Genomic DNA, 26,333 nt, shown 5'->3' on the forward strand with positions numbered 1-26,333 from the left:
TGCTAAAATTGGTCACTCTGCTCAAGGCTTGATCAGTCATCCCTGATCCTCATCTGTTTCTGTTAGTCTTGTGGCTTTGTAAAATGATGTCACATTGATAACATGCATAGGTACCCCTTCATCACAGAGAAAGCCATGCAATAGAATAGACATGGAAAGCAGCAACAAAAGGCTGAAAGTCTGCTCACTCCCCAAATTTGCCAGGTAGTTACTGGGGTTCAAAACACACATAAACATCTCTCAAAGTGAGTGCCTCACTACATATCCCACTCTGCTCAGCACTTGTCAGGCCATCCCTGCAATACTGGGTTCAGTTTTGGTCCCAGCTGTACAAAAAAGCTGTGGATGAGCTGGAGAGGGTCCAGAGAAGGGCAACAAAGACGACCCAAGAGCTTGACAATGTGTGAGGAAAGGCTGAGAGACCTGGGACTGTTCAGCCTGGAGAAGAGAAGGCTCAGGGAGACCTTGTCACCGTGTTCCAGTATTTAAACGGTGCATACAAAGCAGACAGAGTCTCCCTTTGGACAAGGAGTCCCATGGGTCAGACAAAGGGTGATGGGTGCAAGTTACTGCTGGGGAGATTCCAACTGGGCACAAGAAGAAAATGTTTCACACTGAGAACAAGCAGCGACTGGAATAATCTCCCCAGGGAAGTGGTGCCTCCCCAGTGTTGGACACTGTTAAGACTGGGCTGGACAGGGTGCTGGGACATCTGGTGTAGGTTATGCTTTGTCTAGAAAGGTTGGACCACATGATCCTTGAGGTCCCTTCCAACCTGGGATTCCAGGATTCTATGAAATATTGCTATTGTTGCATCAGAAATGAATTCCTGACTATGCAGAAGTAAAATATCTACCTCACTTGCGATACAATTGTGCATTTGTCTGGAAGGTTTAAGAGCAGACCCCATCCCGGTTCAAAGCATACTTCTCCCCTTGGAACTTTTTACACAAAAATTGCTCCTATTCATGTGAAACAATTCACTTCACACAAACAGACCTCTGGGCTATCTAATGTCACGTCTTGTATCTGAAAACTAGATGACAAAACCTTGCAACATGCATAAACCATTCACCGCCAGAATATTCTTCTAACCACCAATATTATTCCCTTCTTTCAGTGTTTGGATCATAGGAGAATTAGCTATGCTTGCCCTAAGCTGCTTCTAGTTCCTCCTTGAACAATGACAAATGCTCATCCAATCAGGTCTGGACAAATGGACTTGAAAAGAAGACAGATTTGAGTATTTATTGGTTTTATTCTGGGACAAACCAAAAAGGGCATTTGTGCAGCCTGAACTTCTCAGTAGTTATTGATAATTTTTTATATTCTTCACTCTCAGCCTTCTCCTGCTCTCTTCATTTTCACCCATGGCTACAATAATGATAGTTATTTATTGGGCAGTTCCCGAATTTGTAGCACCAAGATTTTTCTCCAAATAAGAATAAAATACTGATCATAGCAGCCTTCCAGTATCTGAAGGGCAGCCTACAAGGATGCTGGAGAGGGACTCTTCATCAGGGACTGTAGTGACAGGACAAGAGGTGATGGGTTTAAACTGAAACAGAAGAAGTTCAGGTTAGATCTAAGGCAGAAGCTCTTCCCTTTGAGGGTGCTGAGGCGCTGGCACAGGGTGCCCAGAGAAGCTGTGGCTGCCCCATCCCTGGCAGTGTTCAAGTAAGGAAGTAGTTCTTTACTGTGAGGGTGGTGAGGCACTGGAATGGGTTGCCCAGGGAAGCTGTGAATGCTCCATCCCTGGCGGTGTTCAAGGCCAGCTTGGACAGCGCCTTGGGTGCCATGGTTTAGTGTGAGGTGTCCCTGCCCATGGCAGGGGGGTTGGAACTGGGTGATCTTAAGGTCCTTTCCAACCCGAACTATTCCATGATTCTATGATCTATACAATAGCACCTACATATTCTCATGCTTGTTCACAACTTCATTCTTTTGGATTTCATTCTTTTGAGCTCCCTTCACTCATGAATAAAAGGTGGCATAATTCTGGCAGCAAAACAGCGCTACAGAGTCTAAGCAGGCACCAGAAAAGTGCAGCACCCGACTCTGACAACTGCATTTCAATACAAACACAACAATTGCAGCCCTGCAGTTCCCTTGGGAAGATGTGAGTTTAAGATCAGCAAGTCATGCTGCAGTAACTGCTGTCTAACAGTGACTTAAAACCAACTCAACTGTTATTGGTCTATCCAGTTTCAGCCTCGGCTTATAGTCTGCCCAAAATAAAGATTATCTGACTGGAGAGATCTGTTCTCATATACATGCACAGATCCCACATAGTGGTTTTAATGTTGTGAATCAGCTACACAAGCGTTAAAAACAACTGTAAAGGTGCTAGAGTCGAATTTGCTTCTGCTCTTGAAACTCATTTGATGATATGTCAGAAGGAAGGATATCCCAACTTAGACTAACACCAGCTCTAAGTTCCAAGCCTGACAAGGAGGATGGTGCAGCCAATGATTCATCTCAGAGTCAGGATACCAAACTAAATATACAGGTAAGAAACAGCTCTTCTGCAACTGAGCTTTTTTCTCTGCTGCAGTGTCAAGTGAACACTGTGAGGATCCTCTACACCGCATTAAGAGGAGGATACGGGGAACAAAGTAACCAGCTCATTTTTGCCTTTCTAAAGCAGCAGAAATTAAAAGAAAGCTCCTTTTCCTCATGCTGCCCCAAAAGATGCTAGAACTCAAATCCAGTCCATTTTCCTGCCAAATTAACAACATAGCATGAGTTACAGCAGTTCAAGGTAAGCAGCTTAACTCATGATCTTAAGAAGCCCATCCTCCAGATGAGGACAACCAAAATGCATCATGCTCCAGAGTCTTACATCTTCTCCAGGTGGCTGTGATGTTTAATAGGGTAGGCAGAGATTGTCTGTTCTGCACAGATGGTTCTTACCTCCAAGAGCTTATTATGATCCTTTGACTATATGCATTTACAGTGTATTTATTTGGCCATATGGCTCAGCTACTTGTTCTGTATAGCTCAAAGGCAAGAGAAGTGACACATACCTTGTGAACACTGGTCCAAGAACTTGGGAAAAAGAAGCCTAAAGAAAGCAGAAGTTTATATATCAAGAATGGATATTATTAAGTAAAGCATTTACATTCATTTGGACACCGACAACTAACGACTTCGTATACAAACTATTTTCATATTCCCTTTCCTCACTCCATGTAACTGGAACATCCCTACAGGTTACGTCTTTCAGTTCTGCAAAACTTAGTTTTGTAGATGGTTTTAATTCTTTAATGCATTTAAGAGCTAATTCCCACCACACAATCTATTCTGTAGTGTAGGAAGTCAGCAAAGGTTCAACATTACTTCAATTCCTACTAAAACAATAGGAATTTTTAGTTGTCTTAAAGAATTGTGCCTTCCAGACATGCTGGGAACCCTTTATGGAAGGGCTCTATGTGCACAATGCTTTCTGGACACATCATACCAATTGCTGGTACTGTGTCAGACAAGTGACAACTGTTGTTATGAGTTTTACCATGCACACAAAAGCTGCAGAGTCCCTCTTCAACTACCTCAGCCTGCCCTGGTGTGCTATTCAACACAGGGAAGAGCTCCATGCTAGGTTCATGAGAGAGCTAAAGCTCTACAGTAATGAACTTTGAGACAGGAAAGGATATTGACTTTCCAGACTGCAAAGTCTCAAGTCAAACATTAAAATCACTCTTCTTGATTCTCACAGTGAACTCGCCAGAGCTTTGCAACTGAAAGGTTTGTCATTGGCAATATGTGGCTACTTGGTAAGTTCTTATCAGGAGAAACTTCAAAGTGAGACACAAATAGCCCATGGTGTAGCTAAGCCCCTTCCTTCAATTGCTACTGCGCTTGAGGAGACAAACAATGTTAGTCAAAGGACTGCAAGCTACTGCTGCTGTAAATACTACTCAGTACCATGAACAGTAACACATTAGTAAGCTTAAAATACCCCCAAAACCTAAAAGTGGAACTCGTGTTTCCTATAATTATGGAATGAACAAGTTTAAGCACCATTCCAGCAGCAATTCACCAATATTTTATGTAATCTTTATTATTTATTTACAATCTTTGTAAGGGAGACAAAAAAAGCAGTAAAATAACATCTATTTATTGACTGGTGCAAAGCACAAGAAGTACATTGGTTAGTGTTCTAAAAACAGCTAGGAAGTTTAGGGAACACACTTCTATTAATTTATTGGTGAGTTCACCTCTGTGCTGTGATGCACAGTTTCAGCACAAACAGAATTGAAGCTAAGAACTCCCAAAACTGTAACTGCTTTAACTTAATGAAATCATTTGAAAGGCATAATTGCAAAACTTGAGTATGACTATTTTAGAGACAGATCTATGAAATTAGCTCCATGTTTGCTGAACATATACTATGAAACAGCAACCAAACCACTCTGTTCAAAATGTCAGTGACTTGGCTTTGCCACTGTTTCCTCCCCACCCTCTGCCTCTGCAGTAACCCAGGATATCAGACTTCAATACTTGCAATTCTTTTGCTTCCGTGCTTTGTCATTCTCTTCCACTAAACTTGGGACTGCTTCCATGTTTTAAATCTGTAAAGTCTTCATTTAATACCCAAAAGCAGTGATACAATCGATAACCCAAACTGAGATCACATCTCAATTTTTAATCATACTTAAATAAAGACTGTAAAAAGAATGATTTTTAAAAGCACACCAGAGGACAGTCAACTGTCCAGATTTTGAAGTCCTTACCCATTATAGGTATATTTAAGCAGCATGCTAATGAAAATCTGTGCTTATTCTCCCACAAGCCAAACTTTTATTACTATATATCATTATACACCTGGTGGAAACCAAGTGTCATCCTTACAAACCAAACAGCACTTCAAAGTTCACCCAAGATGGATTACCTAGAGATTGAAGGTAGTTCAATGATATTTAACCATCATATCTCTAATTATTATAAAAGTAATCTCAAACTTACATATCCATTTTCAAACTAATTAACATATTTTAAAGTATACCTATGTTCCATGTAGCAACTCAGCGGCTCCACACAAGTATTAATTGCTCCAATGATAAAGGAAGACTTCACATCTGGGTCAGGATGAGTTTGCAGAGCCTGCACAACATCAATAACATCAGTATACCTGTAAGAAAAAAAAAAAAAAGAAATATGGTTTCAGAGAAACAGAATGACACATTCCAACATCTAGTAAGAAATAAAACAGGAGGGATGTGGAGCGGTTGGAGCAAGTCCAGAGGAGGCCACAGAGATGCTGCGAGGGCTGGAGCAGCTCTGCTCTGGAGCCAGGCTGAGAGAGCTGGGCTGGGGCAGCCTGGACAAGAGAAGGCTCCTGAAGGGGAGACCTGAGAGCAGCTCCAGTGCCTAAAGGGGCTGCAGGAAAGCTGGAGAGGGGCTTGGGACAAGGGCCTGGAGGGACAGGCCAAGGGGAATGGTTTTAACCTGCCAGAGGGGAGACTGAGATGAGCTCTTAGGCAGAAGCTCTTCCCTGGGAGGGTGCTGAGGCGCCGGCACAGGGTGCCCAGAGAAGCTGTGGCTGCCCCATCCCTGGCAGTGTTCAAGGCCAGGTTGGACACAGGGGCTTGGAGCAAGCTGCTCTAGTGGAAGGGGTCCCTGCCCGTGGTAGGGGTTGGAGCTGGAGGAGCTTTAAGGTCCCTTCAACCCAAACCAGTCTGTGATTCTACAGCCTTCATCTAAATCTATGGCTTTAAAGACAGGCAACCAGTACTCTAGTAGTCTTTGAAAACAGAAAACCAGCATGAAGAGGTCTCACCACCCTTTGAAGGGCAAATTGCTCTCTACCTAGGACCTCTGGGGGGAAAAAGCGCTCAAATCCAAAAGCAAAACACACAGAGCTGCACTATCAAAGTACCATTTAATAACAGCCTACGATGTAGCTGGAAAGGGCAAAGAGACCTCTTTTGAGAAGTCAAAAATCACAGTCAATCTCCCCAGTAGGGAAGAACCACTAAATTCAGTCCTTCCTTCCAAAGGAGGACTACGGACAATTTTATTCCAATGGAGTAACAAGGAATAAGATTAAGAGGTTGTAGAAAAGCTGAGTTTAGTACGTGTGTAAAACACGTCGCTGAGTGCTGTGCTATAACACAGATATTTATCTGCCTCAAAGTGATGTGAAAGTTTAGAAGTGCCTTGGAAATAAGGAAGGGAAAAGAAAATCCCTTATTCTATGCAACAGTTCAAAGAGCTTCAAACATTTACCCTTGCAAGACCACTAAGAGACGCTTCTTCTTCTTAGCATACGCGGACTGACGGACATTGCGGTTCTGCTGAGCCTCCAGGACACTGGAGAGGTAACGCTGGAAGTGGGTTGCACTGAAGCATTCAGGACTATCCATAGTTTGCCTATAAACTATCCACCTGAAGAACAGAAAACAAGGAAAGAAGTTTATGTTCTGTGACATAATATCACTGTTCTCTTTTTATTTTGAACTAAAGGGCCAAAAATACATTCAACAAGCCCTGAAATTCCATATCTCTCGTTCTACATGGGAAAAAGGAATTTACTCTGCTTTCTATCATTTCCAGCATAAGCACATTCTTTACATCACTGCCAGGAGGTTTTGAGGGGTTTCTGCTGTTGTTTCTTAATAAAATAATGTTCAACAGCTTCTTCAAGCAGCTTACCATATGAGCAATTCTGACCATTGTTAGTGATGCAGTAAACACAAGGTACATGAACCCAGCTCAAAGGCTTTGGGCATGAAAGTATTTCACTGCAAAAAGAAAAGGTAACCCTGACATTTGGAGGAAAACATGATGAGATGTATTATTACAGAACCTTCAAAAGTCACCTTATGTCTGCCCTAAAACCAGAACCACAAAACTGTGTTGAATCAACTTGCTAATATCAAGACACTGAGTTAAAAGTAACATGAAAAGCCTCCACTCCAGATTATCACAAAGATTAAACACTACAGTGCTTGGCTGTAAGATTTAAAAGGATAAGAATTTATTCATTTTCTTCTTTTCCAGAAGCTGTATTAAACACACAGAACTGCAAATTCCTACCCCATATTTATCTTATTGCCATACAACACATGTCCTGATTATATCTCCTGCTATTGTAGAATAGAAACCAGGTCAGATTAAGAACAATGCCATAGTAAGGACTGGTAGTACAGCATTTCCTCCAAGAAAAAGGTATTTCAGACTCTCTGCCACAAGTCAATAAATGGAAGCTTTTCACTTATTTCCTTCAAATCATGAGGGCTTCCACACTTGCTTAAGGCAGGATTCATCCAGCCCTTCTAAGATTATTCTTAACTTGAATTCCCCATCCCTGGCAGTGTTCAAGGCCAGGTTGGACACAGGGGCTTGGAGCAAGCTGCTCTAGTGGAAGGTGTCCCTGCCTATGGCAGGGGGTTGGAACTGGATGAGCTTTAAGGTCCCTTCCAAACTAAAACAGGCTGCGATTCTATGATTCTGTTTGTAGGATCAGTGATAGTTCCAGACATACATCACAAATTTACAGCAATACCTGTGGTATTCTTAACATGAAATATCCCATCTCCTGTGCTGTTTTTCTTGTCTAAATGCCTAAAATCTAAGGGTAAATCTACCTGGAATAACAGTTAAATGAGGTGCCTGAACTGAATAAACCTTACCCTACAGTGTGCCATGTAGAACTAAGTTAAGATGTCTCATAATAGTTATTGAATTTATTCTTATAACACATCTGTTTACAAACTGGAACTGGGATATAAAACAAAGACATCAACAATAGCTTAACGTCCTTCGTGCTGAATAACTCTTTAGTGATTAGTATGACCAGTACCTTGGACTGTAAAACCAGAACTGTACAAACCTGCCACGCTCCTTGTTAAAAGTCACCAGGAAAGCACACAGATCACTGGAACGACACCCTGGAAGACCCGTTATAATGGTGATAACCACCTGAAAGACAGGGACCAGGTGAGAAGGGGGGTAATTTGAAGATCAGAAGTGAGCTACAATGATCACACACACATAAGGCTTGATAAAATCTTAAGTATAAACACAGAAACGGCAAGATAGCATAGAACTGTAATTGTGTTTATGCAATTACTCAGGTATGCATGGCTTTAGAGGATGTTTTATCTTGGTTTTCATACCTTTAATACAGGGAAAGAATAATTAACAAATACAGCAATCAGCATTACAAAAAACTTGACATTAAAATCTAGTCTGCAATGAAAGTATTATTGCAAATGTCAGAGAAAACACTGCAAAAGACAGCAAATGGGTTATGTTTGCTACGAAGAAAAGGGTACATTGAAATGCAGAGAACAGTATTTGAGCAAAATGGGTTCAAAAGGGATGGTGAATGTGAAACAGCTTTGTCAAACACAAAGAGCAACTCTGGGTTTGTGACACTGAACCAGTTTTCTTCTATGCAAAAGTTATTTCGGCAAAGCTGCATTTTGAGTAGGCTAAAACAGCTCTCTGTGCGGAACCTGGCTTAAGAAATTCTGTCACACTGGTAACCAGCCATCACACTGTGTATGAACCTGCTCCTAACAGACAAATTACCTCTTCCTGGCTTCTAAGTACAGGATATCTGAAGATAACCATCTGCAGAGTATTTGTATCCTACCCTCCAAATCGCTTTCAGAAGGGATATAGAAAATGAGTATTCATGATAATAGATACAGAGAAGTAACTCAGAAAAATCAGAGGTACTAAGTGTATGTTACGTAGAATTTGGTATGAGTATTACAGAAAGACCTGTCTTTCAATTTTAAACATACACAACACAGTTAAATCAACCTTAAAATCAGATTTAAAAACATTCATAAGGGTTTATTACGTTATACTTCATTTAAATGTCAGTACGGTTGGTCTCTGTGCTAGACCCCAGGTAGCCTATCACCATATTGCAATCTTCAAAGCGAAGAATTGCATTCCTGCTGCTCTATTTTCTTGCTTACAGCAGATTTCAAATGTTGGAGAGTTACAAGGAAGCATTTTCTCTGAAAATGCTATTTAAAGCACTCCTTTAGCTTGACAGTTGTTGTTGCCCCTATAGAGAACCGAGTGTTCTACAGATAATATCAGCAAATGTTAAATATCATGTGCTATCTCTATGCTATTTAAAGGACTTTAATGTTCCAGAGAACAATTCAGTTAAATTATTCAGCAATTCATAAAAACAAGCTACTGCTCGAGGGTTCACTCTCTCTGGACATGAGAGAAAACTGTTCACTCGAACAACTGTGCCTCATTTGCTGCCTCTGATTTATCAGGCTGAAGGACCATTAGTACTTCCAAAAGACTGTTTCAATGAAAAACTAAGTAATGTAATCAGGAAAGCAGAGCAATTTATTCTAATAAATAGACCTGAAGCACGTTCAGTGTGAACTGGTCGTAGCAGAGAAGGAAGCTAAACACATATCAGTACTTTACTACATTACTTGCAACAGATGACAGAGCATTAGCTACAGATTCCATACTAGGGTTAGGAAGTGTTGTTAGGTTGCCTCCTTACCTTATCACTTTCTGCTTTGCTGTCAGGAATGATGTCCGACTGTTGCAGTACAATAGGAAGATGTGCTCTCATGACTGGCTTGTGACTGATGCTGCTGACTGTAAAGTGTTGCACAAACCTTTCAAAAGCAAAAAAAGTTTCATTTTCTTACAATCAACAGTAGAAGATTTCATTCATATTTTAGTGATTTCCCAACTGGTTTTAACTGTCTTTAACAATAAGATGGTTAAAAGGTCAAACAGAGGATTCCTAGAGACAAAATTATTCATCTCACAATAAAAGTGTCTAAGGACAGTTATTTAATAAGCAATTTTTACAGGAACAATACATCTACCAAAATAATTTAGTGGTATTTCTGATGTCCTGAAAATAAAAATCATTTCTCACCTCTCCAGTTCTGGAAGAGCAGCAGACAGATTCAGCTCCCTGAATCTTTCCCCAGAAGGAAAAGGCAAGGAATTAAATAGCTTCTGAACATTGGAATGCCTGAAACAAGCAAAGTAATGAACTGGCTGGTTAAAGGAGAAACCTAGACATCTATCTTCTTTAAATCACATAAAACTAGTACAAAAAAAATAAAGCTGGTGTTGCACTAAGACTGCAACAATTCCTTTTTGCATCATTAAAACCTTCAATGAGTGACAGCAGTTTACGGTTTGCAGCACATGGCTAATGTACAATTGCACTGGAGTAAGTGGCATGAACTTACATTCTCTTTTGATCCACAGACAGGAATTCTTCCTGAACAACCCTTAAAGATAATCCTGAGTTTGCCTGGTTTTGCCATGAAGAGAAAACCTGGAACAAACCAGACCTATGCATAAGTGCCATTATTCTGCAAAATCTGGGTTGAATTTGTTTAGGAATTGGTTTTGTTGCCCTAAATAAATACATGCATTTTTACTAGCCATTAAGTATGTTGCAATACTGGTTTTGCTGCAACAAGTCAAAACCTGGAAGAAGTCTCCACAGATCACATTTAGTAAGGTTCTCCTTGGTTACACTGAAACTCCTTTAAGAAGTAACTTCACTGAAATGGTCTAGTTACCCTGGGACCGAAAGAGTTCCTTGAAAAGCATTCACAGAATCCCAGCCTGGTTTGTGCTGGAAGGGACCTTAAAGCTCATACAGTTCCAACCCCTGCCACAGGCAGGGACACCTTCACACTAGAGCAGCTTGCTCCAAGCCCCCCTGTGTCCAACCTGGCCTTGAGCACTGCCAGGGATGGGGCATCCGCAAGCACCTCAGCACCCTCAGGACAGTTTCTTAGCTGCTCTGTCTCCATGCCTGCTAGGTACTTCTCTTTTTAACTTGAAAATATCTGCACTTCTGCCTCCAACACGTGCTGCAGGCTTTCTAATCTGAGAAGCTGGGTACCTACCTTCTGCTTGAGGTCCTGAAGTCCATGGAGCTCATAGACCATGAGTGCATGGAGGACAGGATAGATTCCTCACAAAATTGTATTATGAAGGTCTAAAGCAGAAACCATCCCAATCACAGCAGAGTCAAACATGAATGACCCATCTTGTAGGGCAGCGCTATTCAGACTTAGCACCAGCCATCCTGGGAGTGAAAGCAAGCCCAGGAGGGTCCACTGCCACCCAGTCTTCAGACTCTTGCGTTTATTTGTCTGTCTTCTATAGTTGTTCATAAAATCATGGAATCCTAGAATAGTTGGGGCTGGAAGGGAGCTTAAAGCTCCTCCAGCTCCAACCCCTGCCATGGGCAGGGAACACCTTCCACTAGAGCAGCTTGCTCCAAGCCCCTGTGTCCAACCTGGCCTTGAACACTGCCAGGGATGGGGCAGCCACAGCTTCTCTGGGCACCCTGTGCCAGCGCCTCAGCACCCTCCCAGGGAAGAGCTTCTGCCTAAGAGCTCATCTCAGTCTCCCCTCTGGCAGGTTCAAGCCATTCCCCTTGGCCTGGCCCTACAGGCCCTTGTCCCAAGCCCCTCTCCAGGTTTCCTGGAGCCCCTTTAGGCACTGGAGCTGCTCTAAGGTCTCCCCTTCAGGAGCCTTCTCTTGTCCAGTCTGAACAAGCCCAACACATCCAACTGCTGTACACAGCAGGAACAGAATTAATCTAAGTAGTGGTGTAATTTCATGGGGTAAGTTTGCAGCAATCATTTCTAGAAATTTAAGAACAAACTCTATTCCCTTGCAAAAGAAAAGGGAGCCCTTCATTTTGCTAGGGAACAGTGATTTGGCTCACATCCTATTGCTCCAGCCAAGTCACATTAATATGAATGGAACTCTGAACCTAGAAATCAGATTCAGATGAATCACACAGTCATTTAAGTGTTCGGTATTTCCCTTCTTTTAATAAGTAAAGACAACAGCCATTGTCATTCTTCACAATAATTTGCTGCAAGACAAAACAATTATGGGGGAAAGACTGCTTTCCATTAACAAATCAGCATCCTAAACACAAGGGTACTGAGATAAAACCCCATCAAAATAAAATCACCTTTTTCTATTAACAAAGATATTATTGCACGCAACCAACCAAAGAACCACTTCAAAACACGTAAAAGAGATGAAGGAATATGCCTACAAAGGATGATAAGGAGTGGCCAACAGAAGGATGTATTCTTTAGAAGGGAAAACACAGGTCAGACTGAGAGAGAACACAATGGAAATGAATTGCTCCTTTTTGTGTAACTAAATGAACATTGGAGAAAAGAGCTGCTGTGGCATCAGAGAAAGTGAATAAAGCTACAGAATAGATCACAGAATGCTAGAACAGTCTGGGTTGGAAAGGTCCTTAAAACTCATCCAGTTCCAACCCCCGGCCATAGGCAGGGACACTTTGCACTAGACCAGGTTGCTCCAAGCCCCATCCAACCTGGCCTTGAAATACATAACACTGACTAAATAGCACTGAAGAAAAGCAGCAGGAGGATAAGGATATTCACCAGCAGAGCTGCTTAAGGAATGCCCTGTGACACCATTTGCAACGAATCTGGCATAGACTGAACTGACAGGATTTTGGGGAACTAAGGTGGGAGACAACGCAGTATGGAGATGCTTCATAGAAATATACATCTAACAGGAAGAATGGAAGAAGCAGAAAGAAGAATAGGAGGAAGGCAAGGATGAAAGCAAGCATGAGCACTCAAACATTTCTGGAACCAGATGGAGCATCAGTTGGCAGTACAAAAGAAACAACCTGAAGGACTTGGTCAAAAAATGAGCACTTCCATTAATTCAAGGTGGCAGTGAAGAGTAAAGGCAAAGCCAGGGTATCTCTGAACATCTGCAGAAGGGGGAACTATACTGCCTTTGTACAAGACACAACTACCTTCATCTCGGATACTACACACAGTATCTACAGCCAAAAAACATATCCAGAATATTACAATGATTAGAGGAAAACAGAACTTTTTGTAAGCATACAGTAAAAGGATTTGGTTTTCTTAAGCCAAATAACTCAGAAAGAATAGGCCCAAAATTTCTGACTACCTCAAGGATGTCTACTGGTAGAGCAATAGGAAAAACACAAAGCACCCAAATATATAAAAGTAAACCTAATAAAATAAGCTGAAAATTCAAGAACAAACCAACCAACCATTCCCAACTGCTCACACACTGGAACAGTGGGAGGATTCTAAACACTTCAAATAATAGGGTACCATTAATGCTACCAGTGGGGACTACTCACTGAGCTAGGTGGTCTTTCCCTGTCCAGTGTCAGGAGCATATATCAAACCCCTTGTGAAGCCCTAAAATTTCCAGGCTCGTTTCCTCAAAAGTGCTATTGTTATAAAGTCATGTTTATTAAAAGCCTCTGCATTACAATGCATAAAGCCAATATGCTCAGAGAATAATACAACGCCATATGGGATACTTAGAGACTTTAACAAAACTTCCCTAAGGATCACGATCCAAATGTGTCTAACCACAAAAAAACACAATAGAACCTCTGCCACTACATACAATTGCTGTAGCCAATTATACACCAGTGCTACATTTAAAATGCAACTACTAGAAAACAAGCTGTTAGAGCACTCACTGGCTTCAGAAGACAAAATGAAAGCACATGGTGAGCATTAAGTTTAACGAGCAACAAAATCACTAGAAATGCATACATAAGTTTAAGTTTCTCACACATGCAAGTTCCTAAGATCAAGAGCAATAATGCTCCATAGAATCATAGAATCTCAGCCTGGTTTGGGTTGAAAGGGAGCTTAAAGCTCCTCCAGCTCCAACCCCTGCCACAGGCAGGGACACCTTCCACTAGAGCAGCTTGCTCCAAGCCCCTGTGTCCAACCTGGCCTTGAACACTGCCAGGGATGGGGCAGCCACAGCTTCTCTGGGCACCCTGTGCCAGCGCCTCAGCACCCTCCCAGGGAAGAGCTTCTGCCTAAGAGCTCATCTCAGTCTCCCCTCGGGCAGGTTCAAGCCATTCCCCTTGGCCTGGCCCTACAGGCCTGTGTCCAAAGCCCCTCTCCAACCTTCTTGTTGGTTCTTCAGGTATTGGAAAGACTGGGAGGGTAGGGCAAGTCTAGTCCATGACAATCTCAAGTCAGCAAGGCAGATGCTGTAGGTCACCCAGGGAATCAGACTTCCTGGTTGAAGGTCTCCAGACCCACCTCCCACTCTAAGCAGGACTACTGATGGCAATACAGATCAGCTCAAGTATGACTTCAAAATCTTCAAAGGTGGAGGTGCGCTGTCTGGGTGACCTGTTCCAGTCACTGCACAAACCTCCTCCTAACAATCGGTCTCTGTCTTCAAAGCTGCAGTCTATGGTTACTGCCCTTGTTATCTACCACTACTGAAAAAGTTATCTGTAGCTGCCCTTCCTCCTGCAACACCCTGATTTTATATACAAGGTAGGCAGCCTCAAAATCACATCAAGCCATTTCTCTCAATACCCTCCCATAAATCCCATCCAGCTTCAAAGAGGAGGTTTTCAATGTATTTCCTAACTTGATGCTTCCTCAGTATTAACTGCCTGTTTCTTGTTCACTGAGACACAGGAAAAGCTGAGATATAGGAAAAGGTTTTGCTTGGGAAGACTGATGCAAGAACCATCTTGAATTTTAACCTTGCCTGTATTTACTTACCTGGTGACAAGATTTAGTGGCTCATCTAATAGAGAAATGAACTACATTTGAAAGAAGGGGATAAGACAGACATCAACAAATTCACCCTTCATCTGAAACACAAAGAATAATCGTGTGGTTCCCCCCTGTGCACCCAAACCAATCTTTTATTACTGTACCTGTGAATAAAAAGCCTTATAAATCTTTCTTTTGGGGAAAAGCGCAATCATCAGGAAGTTGTCTCGGGTATGGAATTCAACTGGTAGATGAGCAAGCAAGGAACTTTTGTAGTCTATGAAGAGAGCAGCAACAATACTGTTTGAATCCTGGAAAAGGAAGAAACAGGACAACAGTTACTGAAAGTGAAAAAAAAAGGATTAATACATGAAACAGCAGAGATCGTAACTACTACAGTCATAGCTAGGCATGCATAAAGACCTAACATTCATTAGCACAGGTATGGAGTAGAAGGATCAACTGCAGCCTGTGACAGGACTCCTCACTTTCTACTTTACAGCTACTAGAGGTACCATAAGCTTTAAAGAAAGCATCTGAGATTGTCTTAAGCACCTAAGTCTTGTCTTGCCTCAAAAAGAGAAGCCTGCATTTTAATATCTACTCTTTTCCCTCCACCAGAACTAGACCTTGAGCCCTTTCCTCTGCTAATGTTTCACAACAACAAAGCCACCTTCATCTACACCTACACATCTCTGACATGAATACCCTGGAAGAATGAATTCAGTATTAGCTAAAAAGATTAGAAGGATGTTATGGTGCTATTGCAAAGTGGGTTTTCTATCATTTCTTGAGTTTCTGACCTGAAAGGAACCATACTGCAATGAAACCCAACTATCAGGTCTGTAATTTGAAGTGCAGGTCACCTGCAAGTTGGAAGTATCCTATTCTTCTCTTTCTTTAATGAGCACAAGTTCTACTAAATCTATTGCTTCTTCACCTGAATCATGTCTTCACCAACAGAAAGCTGAAGCCCTCAAGATCAGTCTCCCTTAGTAACAGTGAACTCTGGTTGTCCTATTTTTGGTCTAATAAAACAACACCAACCCTTTGTTTTCTGGATGTCAAGATGGGCATTTATATGCAACTCTGAGAATGCTGAAGTAATTTATGCTTAAGCTTTGACCTGTAGCTATTTTCACACCAAAGTAGTAGAAAAACAGTATAATTGAGCAAAATGAAACATCCCAGGAAAGCAGAGTTCAAAGCAGAACTAAGCAGCATCCATCTCCCTTTAGACAGGAGAAATGAGCAAAGAACTCAACTTACTAACTTTAGAGAAGAAAAAGCACAAGTTGGGGAACACTTACACGAGAACTGGTATCAATTCAGGGACATTTGCAAAGAGAATCTCAACCCTTTCCTGTCTGAGCGATTAATTATAGAAGTAATCCTCTCAAAGTCATTGAGGCTACAGAAGAACATGCAAACACATTCTCCTAAAAGAGAACAATTCCTTTTAAGAAGAAATGGTTTTCAGAACATAGTCCTCAGATCCTGGATCCTGCAGGACAGCCTACAGCTTTCATAAGAAGTGACTAAAAGGCCAACTCATCCATGCTGCAATCTGCATGTAAAGTACCCAACAGTGTGCTCCTCCTCCTGGAAAATGTTTAGGGTTCCATAAATTGGAAAAAGCTGAAAAACAGCAGCAATAACCCTCGTGGACATTAGGTTAAAAGAACCCAGTTCAGTGTTTTACAAGATGTTAAGTGCTGTTGTGAAATCTAAATATTACTCAGTAATATTTCTTCATTTAATAAATGGCCAAAATGAGGGCTGGAATCAGTTATTTACACACTGAAATACTTGGTCTTGAATAAAACCTTAAAACTAAGCACATGGCACCTTAAGCCCTACACAGTAAAGATGCCTTGATACAGTTTACAGAGACTGAATTTAGACTGAGATGAGCTCTTAGGCAGAAGCTCTTCCCTGGGAGGGTGCTGAGGCACTGGCACAGGGTGCCCAGAGAAGCTGTGGCTGCCCCATCCCTGGCAGTGTTCAAGGCCAGGTTGGACACAGGGGCTTGGAGCAAGCTGCTCTAGTGGAAGGTGTCCCCTGCCCATGGCAGGGGTTGGAGCTGGATGAGCTTTAAGCTCCCTTCCAGCCCCAACTATTCTAGGATTCCATGATTTTATGAACAACTATAGAAGACAGACAAATAAACGCAAGAGTCTGAAGACTGGGTGGCAGTGGACCCTCCTGGGCTTGCTTTCACTCCCAGGATGGCTGGTGCTAAGTCTGAATAGTGCTGCCCTACAAGATGGGTCATTCATGTTTGACTCTGCTGTGATTGGGATGGTTTCTGCTTTAGACCTTCATAGTACAGGTTTTTTTGAGGAATCTATCCTGTCCTCCATGCACTCATGGTCTATGAGCTCCACGGACTTCAGGACCTCAAGCAGAAGGTAGGTACCCAGCTTCTCAGATTAGAAAGCCTGCAGCACGTGTTGGAGGCAGAAGTGCAGATACTTTCAAGTTAAAAAGAGAAGCATCTAGCAGGCATGGAGACAGAGCAGCTAAGAAACTGTCCTTTGAATTCCTAAGATCTTTGTACTCTTTACTTTAAATCCTAGCACTAAATCAGCCTATCTTTTCCATCAATATTGTTCCAATAACTTTAGGAAAAAGCAGGCTAACAATTACCCTTCTTCTCCTGTCACTTCTGAACATTTTCAGCTCCCCACCCTTGTATTATGCCAAGTCACTTGAACAATCAAATGCTCTCTGTCAAGGTTTAGCTTTACACAAAAATCTGGCACCAGTTCAAGAGTGATAGCCAGGCCCCATAAATAGCTAGTTTCATGAAAGTGAGTGTCTTGACTCAAACAATAGAAGGAAGGTCAATGTTAAAATAGCTTCTTAAACTACCACGGGGCAATCAATATCAAATACAAGAAAAGGCAGCTAAGGTAAGATTCTCTTCACTGTTGTGTTTTCATATCAATGGAATCACACACTTTGATTGTATTTTACTGGTTTCCTCCATTAGATGATGAAATCATAGCGACACAATGCTTTCTGGAGGTCACTGAACAAACGTGTAATACTGTACCTGAAGAAAATAGAAACCAAAGGAAACTGAGATTTTTAGGGCTTTTTTGTCAGTGCTTAGGAAACAATAACCAACCAAAATAATCTCTTTTCCATTCTCAAAAAGTGATAGCTAACGCAGTGTGTCTGCCTTGAAGAGGGGAAAAAATAAGCTGAGTTGCCATCATTAGCCTAATTCTCAATTCCCACTAAGCCAGAAGACCAAAACATTAGCTTGGCAAGTTGGCCAAGTGATAAAAGTTGACCACAGGAACATCCAAAGTCCACCTCAACTCAGAATATGCGTTATTACATGGAACAGGCCTTTTCTTCTCACTTCTCAACATAAACCAGTCAGTCCCTTCACCCTGTCAGTTACACAAGGCTCTAGGACAGTAGACAGACACCGCTCGTGACCTCTCCAGAGATAAGTAATACACTGCCACGAGCTTTTGTTTGAAGGTTAAATGTATTGTGAATACAAGGCAGCATTTCACCCTCCAATACCCTACATGGCTCCACGATGTTTGAACTTTTCTCTATCCATCACCTAAAACTGCTCAATGCTCTATGAATGTTATATTCTACATTTTTTTAATAAAAAGCAATTTTCCACGCTATTAAGACCACATTGGTAACTCAGCCTAATATAAAACTCCCTCCTCCTTACAGTTCAGTTCATCACTAAGTGGTTAAGCTGATCAATATCAAAAGCGTGGAGATTTGCATCAGTTATTACACTTCAATGCTTGGAGAACTGCAACTGAAATTGAAGCTCTACACTAGTACCCTAAAGAAGTATTGTCAAAAACTGATAAAAAAATCATGACAGTAAGAACAAATGCAATGCTCACCCCATCGTAGAAGGAAATGGAACTCATATGGTTCTTTGAAATGGAAATGCTGCCATGGTGGGGATCAGAAAAGAGAATGCCATCTGAAAAGAAGTACACTTTGCCTAGAATTTGAAAGAAAAAATATCAGATTAGCTGTATCTCAAGATTTCGGCACCACAGAACCACAGAATCAACTGGGTTGGAAAGACATTTGAGATCATCAAGTTCAACCATTACCCAGCACTGCCAAGACCACCACTAACCCATGGCACTGTGGGCCTTATCTACATGGTGTGTGAACATGACTCCAGCACTGCCCTGGGTAGCCTGTTCTAATGCCTGAGCACCCTTTGGGGGAAGAAACTCTTCCTAATAACCAGCCTAAACCTTCCCTGGTGCAGCTAGAGGCTGTTTCCTCTTGTACAAGAGGAAAAGAACTGGCATTACTCGGAGTTACATTTAGAACAAAAGCAAAGCCAGGCAGTGAAGTAATTAAAACATATAGCTAAACATGACTGCCCATGTTGCTCATCGACCAAAGGATGCCCAGCAGAAATAATACGGAAATTCAGACATCTTCCCTCTTGAAATGGCAACTTAGAATAAGATCTTCAAAACTGTTCACTATTAAGGCTTCACTTTAATGAAAAAGAGCTTGATATGAAATAGAATCTTCCCAGAATCCCAGAGTGGTTTGTGTTGGAAGGGACCTTAAAGCTCCTCCAGCTCCAACCTCTGCCACGTGCAAGGACACCTTCCACTAGAGCAGCTTGCTCCAAGCCCCTGTGTCCAACCTGGCCTTGAACACTGCCAGGGATGGGGCAGCCACAGCTTCTCTGGGCACCCTGGGCCAGCGCCTCAGCACCCTCACAGGGACCAGCTTCTGCCTAAGATCCAAGCTGAATCTACCCTCTTTAATCTTAAAGCCATTCCCCCTTGTCACTACGTGACCTTGTCCAAAGCCCCTCTCCAGCTTTCTTGTTGGCCTCTGGGCAACCTGTGCCCGGGCCTCATCAGAGATGTTCATTCTTTTATAACAGAAAAGCAAGCCAAAACCATATTAATTAATCCAAACTAACCCAGCTTCCTTCAACATGGAAGCCAGCAGACTGTATCAAGAACTTACTATACTACTTGTGTTTAATCACAAGCAATTAATCACAAAAGAGAGTTTCAGACTGATTGACTTAGTTCATCCTACAAAAATCCCTAACAGAGCAGCTGTATTAACACACAAAGGAAAAGGTTCAGCAGCCTGAGTTTTCCTGATGCATTTTAGTCACGAATGCATACCTTGTCACATTCAGACACAAGTGACAGGGAGAGAACATGAGTGCCTGTCTGGCAGTACCTTTTACACCTATCCTTGCCAGACTACATAGCTGCAACCTCAGCAAGCCCAAATTAGAGCACAGCAAACTGTCTCACACTGTACATGGAAGGCAATGAGATCAAGTTCGTTTTCACTTGACACCTAAGAGAGTATCTCCCCTGTTGAAGTGTTACATCATAGCCCTTATACCACCTACTTACACCTCTCCAGCCCAAGAGTTATCAAAACTTTAACTTCACAAATCTCCCCCAAAAAGGGAAATTGCTCCACCAGGACACAGAGCCAGTTTTCACAAGCCAAAAATACCAAGCCAACCAGTAATTCACCATTTTGTAGCTTTTGTAGTTTGAATTATGTGCCCACAGCACTGTATTGCACAATAGCTAAATGTATTATTCTGCACTAACCTTTCTGTAAAATCTGCTCAATGAGAGCAAAAGCAAATAGTGCTCTGTGAAGGCTGCTGTTTAATTGCCTTCTACATCATTATTTATCCTCAAGACTGCACTGCACTGTTGCAAAAACATTAAAGCTGAAGGCTTTGTTCTGAAGATCATCAGCTTAGCTGAGCACTTAAATGTCAGGTATTCATGGAATCATAGCATCAAAGAATGGTTTCGGTTGAAGGGACCTTAAAGCTCCTCCAGCTCCAACCCCTGCCACTAGAGCAGCTTGCTCCAAGCCCCTGTGTCCAACCTGGCCTTGAACACTGCCAGGGATGGGGCAGCCACAGCTTCTCTGGGTACCCTGTGCCAGTGCCTCAGCACTCTCATGGTGAACAGCCTCTCCTTAAGACCTAATCTATTAGTTCTCTTCTGCTGTACAGCAGTACTGCAACAACAGCATATTCCCTGTACAGAGGAATATAAAAATACTATGCTTTAAGAAGCATCTATGGGTTGAAGGCAAAGTATGGCACACTAACACAAGGCTGTGGAGTGAGGGAATCCCTTCCTAAAAGACCTCCCAAATTGCCTTTAGTTATACTACTCTGATATTCACGTCACTTTTAAGTTCTTGAAGGTAAAAGGACCTAAAGAGGAGGAATGATCCAAGACTGTTGCTAGTAAACTTGTGTCATAAAGCAGTGACTTGACTGAACTTGAAAAGGATGAAGATCAAGCATTTTACAAGGGCCTGTAGGGACAGGCCAAGGGGAATGGCTTTAACCTGCCAGAGGGGAGACTGAGATGAGCTCTTAGGCACAAGCTCTTCCCTGTGAGGGTGCCCCATCCCTGGCAGTGTTCAAGGCCAGGTTGGACACAGGGGCTTGGAGCAAGCTGCTCTAGTGGAAGGTGTCCCCACCTGTGGCAGGGGGTTGGAACTGGATGAGCTTTAAGCTCCCTTCCAACCCAAACCAGCTTGAGTTTCTATAATAACACAGTGAACATTTGGGCTAAGAAGCACTGCAGCTCCTAAGTGAAAATGACAATGGTAAAAAACTGGGACAGCATGTCAACTCCAGGAGGAGGCTTTGCTAGGAGCAATGAACACAACTCCATGAGTAAATTTAGAAAGAAATCATTCCAATCTCCTCCTACATCACAGGCAGCATGTCACATTGCCCAAAAGGTACCTATTTGCCTTTGCTTCTTGAGCCGGGAGCCCATAGCATCCTGTCACTACTGTAATGCCCAATCTTTCCAACCTAATGTTCCTGGAGGTACAGAAAAGGAAGGGAACATATGGTACATGATCTATTAAGGACAGAATCAGCCAGTTTCTGCATGATTTGAATGTTAACTATGAAAAAAATGCCATCTTCTAGGTATGCAAAGCTTCACTGTCAATCATGTAAGAATCCCATGTGCCTCAAAAAGCAAGCCTATGGCCCTGGTAGGAGTCCTTCTTCTACAGCTAGTGATTTGGGGCCTACAAGGATGCTGGAGAGGGACTCTTCATCAGGACTGTAGCGACAAGACAAGGGATAACAAGTTCAAACTGAAACGGGAAGTTCAAGTTGGGTATAAGGAAGAAGTTCTTTACTGTGAGGGTGGTGGGACACTGGCACAGGGTGCCCAAAGGAGCGGTGAATGCTCCATCTCTGGCAGTGTTCAAGGCCAGCCTGGACAGAGCCTTGGGCAACAGGGTCTAGGGTGAGGCATCCCTGCCAATGGCAGGGGGTTGGAACTGGATGATCTTAAGGTCCTTTCCAACCTAAACCATTCTATGATTCTAAGCAGAGATTGGGTACAAAAGAAGTAAGACATGGAGTTTTACAAGAGAATTGTAAAGGCAAATGGAAAGAAAGCTTAGGACGGTATAGGTAGGCTCACCAGACGTGTGAAACCCAAAAGCTCTGCATCATTCATGTTTAAAAAAAACCAAAACAAACACAAAACAAGGACATGCTGAACAACGCTATAAGCAACTGAAAACAAGAAACCACATCTCACCTTCTGCAGGCTTGGCCTGTGGATTGCTAGAATAAATATACGCTCCATCACCTCCAGTGAGGAAAGTGCCCAGAAAAGATTTGTCTTCCTGAACAGAAAACACAAACAGGAGTATCACAGACTGGATCAAGGACTGTAATCCAGGCAGGAATATTTTCTCATGCTTTTCTTCAAGAGAAAAGACTTTTTTAACCAGCATCTGTCAGAACTTTTAAACACAAATTCTAGTGAAAGACAGAATGTCAAAGGATCATTTATCAAATGACTCCCCTCTCCCCATTTTATGCCAGTAGCTATTAAGTTACAAGCTATTGTCACAACCACAAGGCATAGCTTTTTGTTTTTAGATTGTCAATCCACTGAACTAAAAGTATATAACAGGAAAATAAATCTATTCATAATGAAGATTCCTGGTAACCACAAATGAAACCACAAATGTGAAACTCATGTGGTTTAAGATGTTCCCAGATCCCAAATTCTTTTCTTTTTCAGAGTGCTTACAGTGTTTTCCTTTAGCCATTTAGCATGCTAACCAAGTTAAAAGAAAGTTGCATCTAGAATGGCATTGAGTTTGGGGTGTTTCTTTGGAACACATGTGCTGCATGGGTAATACTCAGCGAGACTTCCATAAAATCCAAGCTTTAGTAGAACTCTTTCTGCTCTTGGCTTTTGCCATTCTTTGAAATGACTCAAACTTTTACACCCATTGTGTATTTTTTTGGGTAGGTCAAACTTCGAAAGAAACAGGGTAGAACAGGCAAGTCTTTAGTAGAAGAGGATTAACAGGCATAATAAAAGCCACTATGACTAGCAGCTAAGATTTTTTAACTACTGGCTCTTGCAAGTGTAACTTCTATAGTTGAACAAAAAGAATTCATTTTACCTTCAATATATGCTGTGCCTTTTCAGAGAGTTTCACATCACTATCTTCAACCTGCAGCCAGAAAGAGTCTCCATTTGTATTATTAGTAGATAAAGCAAGTCTGATGTTAAATAAAAAGCATTAAAGAAGATGGAAGGCAAACAAGACTCTTAGGTACTGTGAATAATTTAAGTCCTGAGAGTAGAGGGATTCAACCAGTGCAGTGCTCTCGTTACTGTGTCACCCTGGGGTCTAAGGAGTTCCTTGAAACACCTTCAGAGAATCCCAGCCTGGTTTGGGTTGGCAGGGACCTTAAAGCTCACCCAGCTCCAACCCCCTGACACAGGCAGGGACACCTTCCACTAAAGCAGCTTGCTTCAAGCCCCATCCAACCCGGCCTTGAAATTCAAGGGAATATTCCCCATTGAAGACTAAAATATTATTGAATTGACACAAATAGAGTATTCCATTCAGTCTTATTTTTTATTACTCTTAAAGTGTTTAAATATGGATTGCCAAAGGCACAATGTTGCCTAACCTCGTAAAACTCATTCGAATTACACCTCTAACACAGCATAATACATCAGAGGTCTGGAAGGAGCCCTTGCTCTCTGCTGGGGCAAACACTGCAGTGATCCACAATAAACACAAGTCACACTGTGTACTTGAAAAACACCCAGGCCTTTACACAGCTAAAAAACTGAAGTGGTGAAAATGAAATAATTTAAAACTCGTGCTGTGAATGAAACCAGATGCCTGTTTCTACTTACTAGCTTTTCACTCCATGCCCCAATTCAAAGTCAGGATAGTATTAATATAGTAATACTCTGTTTCAATGCCCAAGTTCCAGGTCTTTTCCTCATACATCCACACTTTTATAACAAGTTTCCATTTGTGAATCTGTATGTACAGAAGAAACTCAAAGAAGTTTTGGTGTACTAACCAGCCAAGAAGCGTATCTTGGGATTGGTGCCGTCAGTATTATGTGGCTGGTTTCTGAATTAATGCTGCCATCTGCAGGGGAGTAAATGGAAAGCAAAGTAGTATAATACCACCGACACCCTCCAGACTTTCAATGAGTTACTTTGAGGACTTGAAATTCCTTTAGGAAATCATCAAATCATTTTAAGGACTTATTAGTGTTTCAGTGAAGCTTTCACAGCAGACTAGCTCTTGGTCTTAGTCTTGGTCTGTAACATGCACAGAGCTGCTACACGATGCTAAAGAAACCCTGCTTTTATTCTGGTCTTAGTATATGGCTTCTTCCTTTGCATTCCTCCCTAGCAAAAGTGTTCCAACTCCCATGATTAAAAACCCACAGCCTGCCTGGATACAACAGTTCATACATATTACCCAGACAACCCCAATATATATTTTTGTCACATGTAAACAACCTGGAGAACATGCACCTGTCTGAAGTTAGGGAAATTCCTTAGTATCCTGTATTTTCAATGCTCCAAACCCAAGCTTCCTAAAAGTCATACCCCTTTTCACTTCTGTTTCATCTTTTCCAAATAAAAAGCAACTGAAACTAAAACATATTGTATAAACTGAGTGTTACAAAAGGGATGGAGAGAGCTGTTTGAATTTCCTCATACAGTAGAAAACAGTCACTTAGGTTGAAGAAAACGCAGGAAGGGTGCTATTACACTTGAATTTTTCACACTTCAGCCCTGCTGTATCACAAAGCCGCCATAAACCTCAAAGTCTTTTAAGTGAAATGAGAGAAACTTGACACTTAAGATATTCAAGCTAAAACACTGGGGTCTTTTAATGAACCCAAAGGCTTAAAACCATAATGCTAATAGTAGTAACAATCAGAAGCCCTTTTGCTCTTCCATCACATCAAAGCTGTCAGAACTGCAACACTGGTATTAGCATTTAAAATAGGTACCTTTTTCTTTTACTTGTATCTGGGATGTTAGAAAGGACTCTGAAAAGACAACAGATCCCAAGCATCCTTTTCCTGTGAGCAAGTCTGGAATGTCAAATACCATCATTGATGCCTACAGCAATCAAACAGTTGGAGAGAAAGGAAGAGAAAGCACAAATTGAAACATGCAATTGAAGCAGAAAATCCATTTGTCTTAAACCTCCTGAAACACTCTTAGATTGGCTGGAAAGTCTGAGATCATTATTCTATGTTAATACTATATTCTAAATTGCGCTGTCTGACATGTTAAACTCAATTTTACCTTGTTTCAGCACTTGGAATCTCTCTCATCTCTCCCTTATATTTCTATTCACATGGATAAAAACTTCAACATGTCCCATTAAAAACAAAGCCATTTGAGCTCAATTCTCTAATAAAATGTATGATCAGAACACAGCAGCTTACTTACCGTTTTAATCAAACTCTGGCTGTCCTCATTATCTAATGGAGTAATTCTAGAAGAGTAATGATAATGAAATATTTAAAGGTTAGATCATCGAGTCACTTCAGAGCAGCCAAAAAAGCTATTGCATTTTCAAATAAACTCTTGATTGTGTAGGCCATTTCAGTCAATTACACAGGATGGGGATTAAAAAAAAACAAGCTTGGGACTACAGTGACAGGACAAGGGGTGATGGGTTCAAACTTACACAGGGGAAGTTCAGGTTAGATCAAAGGCAGAAGTTCTTTACTGCGAGGGGAGTGAGGCCCTGGCACAGGTTGCCCAAAGAAGTGATAAATGCTCCATCCCTGGCAGTGTTCAAGGCCAGGATGGACAGGGCTTGGGTGACATGGTCTAGGGTGAGGCAACCCTGCCCATGGCAGGGGAATTGGAACTGGATGATCTTAAGGTCCTTTCCAACCGTAACTATTCTATGATTCTATGGTATCAACTAAGTTAAAAACAAACTCTTAGTTTCTGCTGCTTCTGCTCACTAATAGTGAATGAAACTGGTTTGCCCAGTTGGTTTAGGTATTTTAGACGTTTTTAAGATTGCACAGAATTACAGATATTGAAGGATTAAACTGCCTTGTACACAAAACCATTCAGAACATCTTGCCTGAAATAACCCATGCAATGTTTCCTCAGAAGTTCCAAGACAAGAAAAAGAAACTTATTACTGTATTAAACCCACTAATTCATATCAAGAAGTGTAAGATGATGATACAAACCTGCCAAGATTATTCACAGCCTGAATTTGAAACGTGATTTTGGAGCTGTAAAAGAGAAACTGTACTGGTGAAAAATGGAGTTTATATTTCTTCTACATGTAAGAAATAAGCAAAAACAGATTTAAAGCAAAATAACTGCTGAAGCAATTAAAAAAGGGAGGAAAAGATAAATGGAATTATTATAATGGCTTTAAAAGCAAACTCCTGGT

The 26,333-nt window shown here is 41.7% G+C and overlaps 1 protein-coding gene across 1 annotated transcript in view; it reads right to left on the reverse strand.

The window, feature by feature from the left end:
• Positions 1-26,333, reverse strand: part of DNAAF9 (dynein axonemal assembly factor 9) — a 78,948-nt gene that overhangs the window by 14,937 nt on the left and 37,678 nt on the right. The window contains exons 15-29 of the mRNA XM_061440997.1: positions 26,125-26,169; positions 25,361-25,406; positions 24,913-25,024; positions 23,962-24,032; positions 23,040-23,090; positions 22,157-22,244; positions 18,446-18,549; positions 14,720-14,866; positions 10,203-10,291; positions 9,881-9,979; positions 9,494-9,611; positions 7,835-7,923; positions 6,229-6,387; positions 5,006-5,131; positions 3,027-3,064 (exon numbers count right to left, since the gene is read on the reverse strand). Of these exons, the coding sequence (XP_061296981.1) occupies positions 3,027-3,064; positions 5,006-5,131; positions 6,229-6,387; positions 7,835-7,923; positions 9,494-9,611; positions 9,881-9,979; positions 10,203-10,291; positions 14,720-14,866; positions 18,446-18,549; positions 22,157-22,244; positions 23,040-23,090; positions 23,962-24,032; positions 24,913-25,024; positions 25,361-25,406; positions 26,125-26,169 (1,382 nt within the window). The remainder of the gene's footprint in view (positions 1-3,026; positions 3,065-5,005; positions 5,132-6,228; positions 6,388-7,834; positions 7,924-9,493; positions 9,612-9,880; positions 9,980-10,202; positions 10,292-14,719; positions 14,867-18,445; positions 18,550-22,156; positions 22,245-23,039; positions 23,091-23,961; positions 24,033-24,912; positions 25,025-25,360; positions 25,407-26,124; positions 26,170-26,333) is intronic.

Source organism: Pezoporus flaviventris, unplaced genomic scaffold, assembly GCF_033815535.1.
Source record: "Pezoporus flaviventris isolate CSIRO_AGI_PZ_B2104156 unplaced genomic scaffold, CSIRO_AGI_Pfla_v1 ptg000188l, whole genome shotgun sequence".
NCBI classification, from domain to species: domain Eukaryota; kingdom Metazoa; phylum Chordata; class Aves; order Psittaciformes; family Psittacidae; genus Pezoporus; species Pezoporus flaviventris.